The sequence below is a fragment of the Podarcis vaucheri genome, assembly GCF_965113315.1.
Source record: "Podarcis vaucheri genome assembly, chromosome: 6".
Taxonomy (NCBI): domain Eukaryota; kingdom Metazoa; phylum Chordata; class Lepidosauria; order Squamata; family Lacertidae; genus Podarcis; species Podarcis vaucheri.
In genome coordinates, this window is record NC_138764.1 from 43,477,544 (window position 1) to 43,489,474 (window position 11,931).

Below are 11,931 nucleotides of genomic sequence, written 5' to 3' on the forward strand. Positions count from 1 at the left end.
AATCTTCTTGAACCTGCTAGTGTAAGAGCTTTGGAAAAGCAGGTATTCCCTTGATGTCAAGATATGTGTTCATCAGGCTGTAAAATAGGATATTTGCTAAAGATAACAGCTGTCCCCATGGGATTGTACTTTGGCTTTCCAGTATGATCTTTAGGTCTCCCATCTCAGACAAAATGGGGTTTGGAGAACATCTCTTGTGAGCACACAAAGTGTACCCTTATTGCCTGGGAGACTTTACTACAGTTTGCAGCAAAATCAACAAAGGATTATTTTTATTTATTTATTTATTTATTTATTTATTTATTTATTTATTTTTAACTGTTTGCATGATGCTTTTTTTTCAACCATGGCTTACAACATCCTACACTCCTTTTGGATGTGGCATTGGACTTCCCATGTATTGAATGTATTGTTTTCACAGATCTTCATGATTTTCCCCCTCAAGTGGGAACGGCAAGGATATTTTCGCCATCAATAGTTGTACCAGCTGATTTTTGAACCTTTAGTTACCATTTGTGGAAGGCAAAATTATTGAGGGGAAAGTATTAGTTAAATGTATTTCTATTATGTTTCGCGCATCCTAAGCCTAAGCTACTGATATGGGAAGAGCAGGGGGGTGGGTTGTGTGTTTTTTTTTAAAGAAACATCTCCATCTCTCGTTGCCCTCCTGAGCCAAAATAACCTGCCATTTTACAAAACGTAGGCATTTTTAAGAGCAATTGAAAAACCAATGCTGACGATTGTCTCGTTCCCTCTCCTGGTGTTCCAATAGACTATAGAGAATGAAGGCAAGTTCTATGACTGTGAGGTGCTTCCATTCATGGAGATTGGAACAGTTGCTCACAAATTCTACCTTATCAATATCCGTCTACCTGTGAATGAAAGGGAACGCATCAATGTGGGAATTGGAGAAATCAAAGATATCAGTCTAGTGGTAAGTGTTCCCTTCAAACTTAAAAGCAACTGTAATTGCTAGGGTGTCAAAACATTTTGTACGGGATAGCCTTTGGAAGGTGGACACTCTTAACTTCTGAATTGTTTGTTGAATGGAATAAGATAGGAACATTAGAAAGATGGGTGCTGGTGGCATGCCACACCCATCATAATGGGCAACCCTGCCAAGATACCACCCAAGAATTTTCGTGCCTGCTTTGTTTTTTTAAAAAAGGGTGTAAATCAGTCATGCACACTGCTCTGTTCTAGGGAATTTTGGGTAAGTTAACAGCTTAAGATTCTGCTTAAAGATTCTTTTTCATGTTAAAATGGGCATTCAAGAGAACTAAGCCACAGTTTTATAGTATGAATGAAATAAGCACAGATGGGGCTTCCTGAATCTTGCTTTAAGAAAGAACCGGATTACCAAAAATATGAATCCTTTGCTCTCTACAAGGAGTGCATGAAGTTAACAGCTTCTTCAAAACGAAGTGACGGTGTATAATTAGGCAGTTTGTGTGGAATGCTGTCCCTGCTCAGAGCCTCCTTGTTCCCTGGGGATTTCTCCCTCTGTCATTGCTCCAGCTATTATCCTCCCCTTTCCCCACTGCATTAACTAGCTTGTCACTTGCTGTGCTGGGAATGGCTCTCTTGATTGCCAGCAATTCCGCCTGGCCACCAGCCTTTGCCTGTCACATGCTGTCTGCCTTTGGGTGAAAGTGTGCGAATTCCACTGGAGAAACAGGTCTCTGAAGGAGCTAAAGCGGGGGGGGGGGGGCGGGGGCGGGGAAGGGATATTGAGAAAAATAGGTATACCGGGACTGGATTACAGCTGAGGGACTTACTTATTGGTCTCATTTTGATCCTCTTGTTAGGACTATCTGATATGGAAGTTAATATTCCCCCCATAAAAAATTATTGATGTTTTCCATAATACAATACAATAAAAAGCTAATCTAAATTGAAAGAAAGAAAAACAAAGTGCAAAGTCTTCTCTCGAAGGTAGATCTTGAACTCTTGTCTCACACAGAAAGGGGTGGGCTCTCCAAGCTCCACCTGGGAGCTTTCTTTTCTTCTCCTAGCCTCTCTTCTCCCACCCCAATATCTTCCCTTTCCTGCCTCTCACACACAGGTCTTTCACCAGCCAGCCATTATCTTCTTGAGTGTACAATTCCCTCAGTGACCCTCAGAATAGACACACACACACACACACTGAAAAGAGAAGAAAGAAGATAAAAACAATGAAAGAAGAAAACAAAGAGAGAGAAATTAAAACTACTTCTGATTCTTTGTCAGTTACATATAAAAAGATTATTCACAGTATTCACTCCAGGACAAAGTTAATCTGTTTGTTACAATATTTTCATGATTAAGCGGCTAATTGAAGAACTTGCTTCATGCGCTCGGCTTCTTCACAGGGCTTTCTTCCCTCCCCAAATATAGTTGTTACAGATTGTTATAGATGTTTGTTGCAAGGCGTTGTGGTTAATGTCAGATGGATCTTAACGTTGGGAAAGTGAAGAAAGGCAGCGTTTTCCATTTGCTCTCTCTTCTCCAGGGTATCCATCAGAACGGAGGCTTTACGAAGGTGTGGTTTGCAATGAAAACCTTCCTCACTCCAAGCATCTTCATCATCATGATTTGGTACTGGAGGCGGATCATGATGATGACGCGACCACCTGTACTCCTGGAAAAGTGAGTAAAGATAGATAACACAGGTGTAGCCTCTTGAGTCTTGCTTTAAGGAGGAATCCTATTACCAAAGCTACGAATCCTTTGCTCTCTACAAAGAGTGCATTAAGTTATAGCTTATTTGAAATGAAGTCAGGTGGCCAGTGTATAATTAGAGAGTGTGTGTGGAATGTTGTCTCTGCTCAGAGCTCTGAGCATCCCCCCTCTGGCATTTCTCCTTCCCCACCCCCAACACTACATTATTAAATTCCTCACAAATTTTTCATTGGGGTGAATGCAGCAATTTCTCTGAAAGGAGCACTGAAAGCACCGTTGTTGTTGTTGTTTTCCAGAGTTATCTTTGCTCTTGGGATCTCTATGACCTTCATAAATATTCCAGTAGAGTGGTTTTCTATTGGATTTGACTGGACGTGGATGTTGCTATTTGGAGACATTCGCCAAGGAATCTTCTACGCTATGCTTTTGTCCTTTTGGATCATCTTCTGTGGAGAGCATATGATGGTGGGTATGATCGTTTCTGGGCATAATACTGTGTGTGTGTGTGTGTGTGTGTTTTATTGGCCACGGAGAAAATATTTAAGAGGGTTTTCTTCCCCCTTTTTGTAGGGGGGCAATCAGAAACATAGGATGAATGTATGAGGGTTTTTTTAGTCCATGGATTTGAAGCAATGAGAAGGTAATTCTGTAAGTCGTATCAGGTGGGCAGAGCAATCCTAACCCTGACCGGGGTTAGGGCATGATGGAGCCACATGGCTTCCACCACATCCAAAGCCCCACTGCTAATGATGTCTGGGGAAAGGGGCTGGTAGAAACCCTGCTTCATTCTGCACTATCCTGGAACTGGGGTGGCAATCGGGAACCAAATTGTGCCAGATGCCATCACAAATGGATCCCGGGTCATCTCAGTCCCGCTTCACCCTCAGAGATGGTGTTGAGGAACTAGCACTATTTCAAAGTGTCCTTCAGTAATACTTACTCTTCACCTGCTTGAGTGGCACATTGGTTACACAGGTTAAATCATTATTATTGTTTCTTTCCTACTGGTTATCTTCCACTTCGACTACTTCAATGCGCTCTACATGGGGCTACCTTTGAAGGTTACACAGAAACTACAACTAAATCCAGAATGTGGCAGTTAGACTGGTGACTGGGAGTGGCCGCCGAGACCACATAATACCAGTCCTGAAAGACCTACGTTGGCTCCCAGTACGTTTCCGAGCACAATTCAAAGTGTTGGTGCTGACCTTTAAAGCCCTAAACGGCTTTCGCTCAGTATACCTGAACAAGCTTCTCCTCCCCCATCGTTCAGCCCAGACACTGAGATCCAGCACCGAGGGCCTTCTGGCCATTTCCTCCCTGTGAGAAGTGAGGTTACAGGGAACCAGGCAGAGGGCCTTCTCGGTAGTGGCGCCTGCCCTGTGGAACGCCCTCCCATCAGATGTCAAGGAAATAAACAACTATATGACTTTTAGACGACATCTGAAGGCAGCCCTGTTTAGGGAAGTTGTTAATGTTTGGTGTTTTATTGCTGCTGCTGCTGCTGCTGCTGCTGCTGCTGCTGCTTCTTACTGTATTATTATTAGTAATATTCTGTTGGTAGCCGCCCAGAGTAGCTGGGGAAACCCAGCCAGATGGGCAGAGTGTAAATAATAAATTATTATTATTCCTACTACCCATTTGCAAATCATTCTGTTGTCTCCTAATTTTATTTTTAGGATCAGAGTGAACGAAATCATTTCTCCGCTTACTGGAAACAAGTTGGACCAATAGCCGTGGGCGCCTTCTGCCTCTTTGTCTTTGACATGTGTGAGAGGTAACTGGAGACTTTTTATTTTTAAGAGGGTTCACATAATCTTAATGTGTTTGGTTTTAGGTTTTTTTTAGTTCTAAAAAGCGGCTTATGATAATAAGAAAATTATTAATGCCAGAAGACTTTTCCAGCTGCAAATGTTCTTTGAAATCTTCCAATAGATAGAGTCAAGCTTTGCTTGCATGAAACCAACAGAGCTCTCCTTGAGCATTTCTCTGCCTCTGGTCCTTCCAGTTCTCAAGGGGGATTGCTGCCTTATTGTATACTTTGCCGTGTGTAATTTAATCCGCTTGTTCCTTTCAATTTCCAGAGGGGTACAATTAAAAAATCCGTTCTACAGTATCTGGACCACAGATGTTGGCACTGAACTGGCTGTATCCTTTCGCTGTTTGCATCAACAAAAGCTGTGTGTTTTGCTTGTCATAGGGTATTGGGAAAGGGGCTGCATTTTCTTCAGGGACTTTCTGAACATGCTGAAAAACCTGTTGACATGGCCAAACTGATAGGAACTTTTCACATAAATATTATGGACCACCTCTGGTATCCTTTGAATGTATTTCATGAATTTGGCAATTGATTTGATGATGAGTCTCCTGTAGAGGCTCCTTTCTGTGGGGATGTTACTAGAACAAGACACAAGCATGTTGTTGGTTGTCTACCCAGGTAGCTAGTTGGAGGACACTAAAGTGACTAGACTTCTCAAGCTACAAGGGCGGTGATAAAAGTTGAATGGCTTTGCTGTGCTTTTAAGCTTGCAGACTGAATCAGGAACAGGTAAACGTCAGGCTTGTGGAATCCACTTGCTTTTGGGGTGGGGGTACAGTGGTACCTCGGGTTAAGAACTTAATTCGTTCTGGAGGTCCATTCTTAAACTGAAACTGTTCTTAACCTGAGGTACCACTTTAGCTAATGGAGCCTCCCACTGCCACTGCACCGCCGGAGCACGATTTCTGTTCTCATCCTGAAGCAAAGTTCTTAACCCAAGGTACTATTTCTGGGTTATCGGAGTCTGTAACCTGAAGCTTATGTAACCCGAGGTACCACGGTATTCTTGTTTGGGTTATTTTTGCTTGAACCTTAAGGTTTGCCAACCATACCTGCTCAAGAGAGCAAACATATACTGAGAGTTAAGGGCCAGGTCACATTCTCAGCCCAGCAATCTTGTTTCTAGCACAACAAGGTGGCACTGGGGTCTAAACCGCTGAGCCTCTTGGGCTTGCTGATCAGAAGGTTGGCAGTTCGAATCCGCGGGACAGGGTCAGCTCCCATTGCTCTGTCCTGGCTTCTGCCACCTAGCAGTTCGAAAGCGCAAGTAGATAAATAGGTACCACTACTGTGGGAAGGTAAAGGACATTTCCATGTGCTCTGGCTTCTGTCACAGTGCCCCGTTGTGCCAGAAGCGGTTTAGCCATGCTGGCCACATGAACCGGAAAGCTGAGCACCGCAACCCATAGCCACCTTTGACTGGACTTAACTGTCTAGGGGTCATTTACCTTTACCTGTTGTAGCACAACAGCAGAAATCCACTCCTGGTTTCCCCTACCATGCCTTTTGTTTCTGCAGCCAAACTTTTTGTGCAGCAGGCTTGTTGTTACTAAGCAATTGGGAGCCGGGGCCAATCTGCTGGAAATTTCCCGGAGTTCTTCTGGATCTCCTTTCGTCCTCATCCTGCTGTAAACTTGTCTTTGTGTACCTCCCCTCCTGTTTTTACATTTTCAAATATTTGGTTTTTCTGGCATGCCTGTGAACCTAAAAACATTTCTGCTGAGCTTGCTCGTTTTTGGAAACCACGTGCCTGAGCCAGAAGCACTTTCAAACCGTCTCCAAATTCTTACTAGGCTAATGTTCTGCTCTGGCCACATTGCACCCCTCCAGGCTGCAGGCCTTTCCTTAAGATTGCAAGGTGGCTGCTGCTTCTGAGCATCTTCTCTTGTGTTCCAGCAGAATAGAGCTGACAATTCCAACTGAGGTTGTTTTAGCCTCCTGACGTTTTCACTATTTTATCCCACATTAATGCCTTGTCAGGAGCCAAGGGGAACAATAACAGCGCATCAGGTCTGGGACTTCCTGTATGCTCTGCCTCATTTTTACACACGTAGTAAATGGAGCACGCCCCCCCCCCAGGTTATCCTTAAGAACAGAGACATGTTGTGTTAACTTCGCAAAGACAACTGAATTGCCTGTTGTTGCTGTCTCCGTCTCATGTTTTACTGTGTGTATATCAAGTAACTTAACTTTACTGCTCAGATGGCATTTATTATCGTTGCCGGAATATGCCTCTGCCTCTACTTCTTGTTCCTGTGTTTCATGGTGTTTCAAGTGTTCAGAAATATCAGCGGCAAGCAATCCAGCCTCCCAGCAATGAGCAAAGTGCGCAGGCTTCACTATGAGGTAAGGAGCCTGAGCAGTAATGTCTTCTTTTTAAAAGGCCACTTTGCATCAATATTCTGATCAGGTTACTAGTGAATTGTAACCAAAGAGTGGAGCTTGTTTTGTCACTAACAAGGGCTTCACAGAGAGAAGATACAGGGTGGTTTTAACAGTGCCAAGTCTGGACCTGGTTGAAAAACCACTGTGCTGGACATTACTGAAGGCATTATTCTCCCCACCCCCAAAAAAAACCACCTGATTACATAGAAAATACAATCCTGGGATTCCGCAAAGCAGAATTTCACAAAGAGAAGAGTTGCAGTGGCGAATAAGCTTTCCCAGTGAGTGATTTCCATTGTGCTGCAGCCGCTGCTCAAGCAGTTGTCCCGGGAGCCCCTTCCCCTTCCTTCATTCCTTGGCCATGCTTTTCAAGCTTTGCATTGGTAGCAGCTGGTAGGGCAATGTGGGAGCTCAGTGTGATGCCTTCCCAGTGCGTGTGCCGCTGCCCGTTGTGGAGCAGAGAGGCAGCAGGTAGCGTAGTGCAGAACCATTTGGCTGCTCCCTGCTAGCTCACCTGCCCTCCTTTATTGGTAACGGGCAGCAGCAGTGCGCGGCATTGGGAAGCCAGGGAAGCCACACCACCCTGCCCTGTGCCGAATGAAATGTCCAGCACTTGCCGTGGTCATCTTATATCCCTCTCTTCTTACCTTCCGTCGAGATGCTGCCAGGCAGCAAGGGTTAAACATGCTGTATGTTGAATGCTCACCAAGCCAAAGCAAAACAAAGGCTTATCCCATCAGAAGAGATCAGGATATTGACAGCAGAGTTCTTTGAGACTAAAGGTGCTGACCTGACTGTCTCCCTCTTGCTTGCTTTCCCAGTAATCTTTGAAATATTTGAAGCTACATTCCCCCTAAACACACACTTGTTACGTTTCTGTGTCTCCCTAGGGGCTGATTTTCAGATTCAAGTTCTTGATGCTAATCACATTAGCTTGTGCAGCCATGACCATCATATTTTTCATTGTCAGTCAGGTGAGTATCCTAAAAATGACTTTCTGCAGAGCCCCCCCCCCAATTGTATCTACGTGGTGGTTGGGCTGTGGCCTTTTAAAACGTGCTGGAGAAACTTTATGGTGCTTTTGGGTAAGGGCTTTCATCTGGTCCTTCACTAATGACCTGTTAGAATCAACAAATAAGCTTTGTGTTCAGAATTGGGGTTGCTTATTTTTCCGAGACAAGACCATGTGCATTTTTTTCCTGGATTTGGAGCTTTAACCATGTAGTGGAGATGTTGGAGAGCATGGGTGAATGGGGCCCGGAAGTGTTCCCCTACAAAACATTTACCCACACTGCATTGCTTCCAGGGGCAGCACAACACATTGTGCCACCTGAAATGGGGCCCCTCCATCTCCTCCTGCCCCCAGCTGGCAAAACAGGGGGTACTCCACTCTTCTCCACATGCTTACTTGCTGCTGACAAAGCATATATGCTCCCTTACTAAGAAACTGCTCCTTCTTCCAAGTGACACGCTGCAGCCAATGTCACCCAGAAAGCACCAGCGCCTCTGCTGCTTTGGTGCAGTGGCGATAAATCACAGTTTGAAACGCCGTTAAGGGAATTTTAAACTGTAACATGCCATTGGCTGTGCTGCAGTTGACGTCACCTGCCGTTTGTTAAGGGCGCTGAAAGTTGTTTGAAGACCTTTCCTTTTCCCTTCACACAGCTACAATTCCCAGAATTCCCTGGAAAGAAGGATTGACCGTCAGCAAACTTTGTCAGCAGGGGGCCAGTCCACTGTCCCTCAGACCTTGCGGGGGGCGGCGGGCGGCGGCAGACTATATTTTGAAAATAAAAATTGAATGAATTCCTATGCCCTATAAAGGCATTTTAAATAAAAGGACACATTCTACTCATGTAAAAACACGTTGATTCCCGGACCGTCCGTGGGCCGGATTTAGAAGGCGATTGGGCCGGATCCGGCCCTCGGGCCGTAGTTTGCCTACCCATGGTTAAGATACTCTTAAGAAGTGTAGTTCTGTGAAGGGAGTAGAAGTCTCCTAGCAACTAGCTATCATGTGAGTGTGGCTGTAGTGCATGGCCAGCTCTGCAGGTGTCAAATGGTGCATACAATTCCACCGCCTGAGCCACGTAGCCCATCATGGTTTAAGATAGGATTGGCCCTGTTTCCTTTTCTTCTAGTCATTGTATGTAGAGAAAGCAAACCAGTAAGGTCACGCCTAGGAATGAGGGCTCTGGAAAAGTAATGGGAGTTGCGATTTCCAACACAGAAAGAGCCGTTTCTCTTGAGGGTGTGGTTGGGATTCAGTTGTTTTTCCTGCTTGCTCTGTTCCTCACTTGGTTTTGCCTTCTCTTTCTCCTGCGTAGGTGACTGAAGGCAGCTGGAAATGGGGCGACTACACCGTCCAAGTGAACAGTGCCTTTTTCACAGGGATCTACGGGATGTGGAATCTTTACGTCTTTGCTCTGATGTTCTTGTATGCTCCCTCACACAAAAACTACGTCGAAGAGCAATCGAACGGTGGGCTGATGCAGCAGTGGCTTGGGTTGAAGTCACCTCAGTAATTTTTTTTTAGAAGACGGGGGCTTTTGTATGTTTTAAGTCTGGGTATCCTCTCATTGGTAGCCTAGTTGTATTGGTAGCATGGAGTTGTGACTGCTAATGGATGTTCCTATGTTGAGGGTAGCCAAGGAAAACCTATATTGCGGTTTGGGGGATCATTCTGCCTCCTGTTCTAATCATGAAGGGTTTCCCATTGGCATTGGGTGAGAACAGGATGCTAGACTTAGATGAGCCATTGACCTGAAAAAGCAGGCTCTCTCCTATGTTTCTTTGAATGTAAGGTGTGTGGAAGTTGTTTTGTAATTACTGGTCGATCTCCAGGTGATGGGCAGTGTCGCCACCAAGGCAATGGCAAAAAGGCTTTCTCTCCCTTGTCCCACGCCTTCTAAAGGAGGCTGCTGAGATGGTGGGGGGAAACCAAGAGTTGATATTTTTGTAACAGAACTGTTAAGTCCCTGTACAGAAAACAAAATCCTGAGCTGAGCATGTATTCAGACAGAAACCCACTTTTCCTTTAGTGACATGTAGGCCTGTCCTAAAAAGTTAGTTGCCAAAAGCATTCAGGGCTACAAGCCGTGATTAAGTCCATGCTGGTTTGGTATCTATTTCACAACTGGCTCTATTTCACCTCAAAAGTTATAGTTAAAATAGTAGATCCCTTGAACCTAAAGTCTGCCTGTGCCCAGTTGTGGCTAGATCATTGTGACCCAGAAATGGCATGTGGAATCACCTCTTTTGGCTTGTACTGATCGTGTGGACTGATCAGTTTAAGGATGTGTTCTTATGTACCAAATCCTGCCACAGACAGAACTCTCAAAGGCAATTCCTGAATTAAATCTCTGCTTTAAAGTTTGATGCAGACTTTTAAAAAGGTGTTCCCTTACTACCAACTTTTCAAAAAGGATATTCTCTTCCAAAGGCCTCATGGAGGCCTGTTCTGTGACTCTCTTCATGCCAAGACTCAGCTTTTGTCTGAAACATGGCTTTATTTTATTTTTTTCCAGGAGACCTGGGAGTAAACAGCGGAGAAGAGCTTCAGCTCACTACCACCATAACCCACGTGGACGGACCGACAGAGGTTTACAAACTGGCTCGCAAGGAAGCCCAAGAGTAACCACTAAAGCAGGACTCATCAGGCACAAACTGTGGGTGACACATGGAAAGGGTGATGATCTGTGTCTAAAATCATCCCCAAAGTGCCTGGCACTGACGGGGCATTTTCACGGAACGGTGGCAACCTGGTGGAAATGTTGCTTTGATAGTAGTGTGTCTTTCTTTTGACTTTTCCCCCCCACGACACTCTTTAGTTTGTCTTGGGTGTTAACTGCAGAAGGTGGGGTGGGGGTTGATTGAGAGTGAGAATTGATGTATGGAAAGGAGAGGTGCCCATTTCCATTTAGGACCTTTGGTTTAATACCTTACTCATACCCACACACCTGCTGCTCCTTCTGATATAGGGACATTATTGGGAAACAGAGTTGGAATACTTTGTGCGTCCCTAAGTCAAGGTTTTTTTATTCCACACTCCCAAAACCTACGTTTAGAACCATTTTTTGTTCTTTATTTATATCACACGTAATAGTTAATATTTACATGCTTTAATAAGCACATTCATGACTTCTTTTCTAGTCTAGTATAAAACTACTTTTTGTAAAGTTTTGGTACAAATAAGGTCATTTCAGCTTTAAGTCGGGCTATTTGTGTGCAAGTGCGTGTGTGCGTGCGTGCTGTGAATACTAACAAGTCTATCTGGTGTAGATATCTTTTTATATGCCCCAAGAATCCCTGTTTACTTGTATGATACATAATCCACGGAGGTGAAAGGGCTGTTCGTGTGCACTGTTTAATTCTTTTGTTCTGTTTCTGTTTCTTTTCTTTTTTAAATAATGTAACTTGGGGAATACTGTAGATCTTTTTTTTCTTTTATACTATGAATAAAATATACAAATAATTATGGCTTTTGCTTATTTATTTTTTGGTTGGGAAACATATTAGTAAATGTTGCTGCTCTGTTTTAAGCTGTCTCCTTAAAACTACCTGTGGAAAGGAGTGGAAAAGAGAATGCTGACATCTGCTGGAAATTGGGTGCATTCCAGTGGACCATTGCCCCTGCATAGGTTCAGAACTGTAAACTTAAGTCAGGTAAATGGATGGTGATGAGCGTGTGTGTGTGTGTGTGTGTGTGTGTGTGTGTGTGTGTGATCTTTCATTGGGCCAAGCAGCTTTCCTCTTTTTTGTCTATCGCACAGAGCTGGACTCACGGTTTCTGGAGAAGAAAGAAGGGGATCCCTTTATCGTCAAGGGGTGGGGGGAGAGCGGGAAGTTGTGCAAACTCTGCAGGACAACTTGTACAAGAAGCCAAGTCTCAACTTTCCCTCCAGCTCTTAGTGATGTAATTCAGTTTAACCAACACCGTGCCAAAGACAAAGAGAAAGCCCTCTGCAGGCATTATCTTCCGCACAATTGTAGGTCTGTAGAGGATAGTCAAATAATAAACAGGGGACAGTCACGACCTCCACCCCCCCACCCCCACCCAAGATAAG

General features: G+C 44.4%; 1 protein-coding gene across 1 annotated transcript in view; it reads left to right on the forward strand.

Annotated features, from left to right (window-relative positions):
- Window positions 1-11,339, forward strand: part of WLS (Wnt ligand secretion mediator) — a 38,198-nt gene extending 26,859 nt beyond the window's left edge. The window contains exons 4-12 of the mRNA XM_082227287.1: window positions 773-934; window positions 2,492-2,628; window positions 2,958-3,126; window positions 4,341-4,438; window positions 4,746-4,809; window positions 6,683-6,826; window positions 7,756-7,839; window positions 9,193-9,346; window positions 10,393-11,339. Of these exons, the coding sequence (XP_082083413.1) occupies window positions 773-934; window positions 2,492-2,628; window positions 2,958-3,126; window positions 4,341-4,438; window positions 4,746-4,809; window positions 6,683-6,826; window positions 7,756-7,839; window positions 9,193-9,346; window positions 10,393-10,502 (1,122 nt within the window). The 3' untranslated portion in view covers window positions 10,503-11,339. The remainder of the gene's footprint in view (window positions 1-772; window positions 935-2,491; window positions 2,629-2,957; window positions 3,127-4,340; window positions 4,439-4,745; window positions 4,810-6,682; window positions 6,827-7,755; window positions 7,840-9,192; window positions 9,347-10,392) is intronic.
- Window positions 11,340-11,931: the final 592 nt, after the last annotated feature.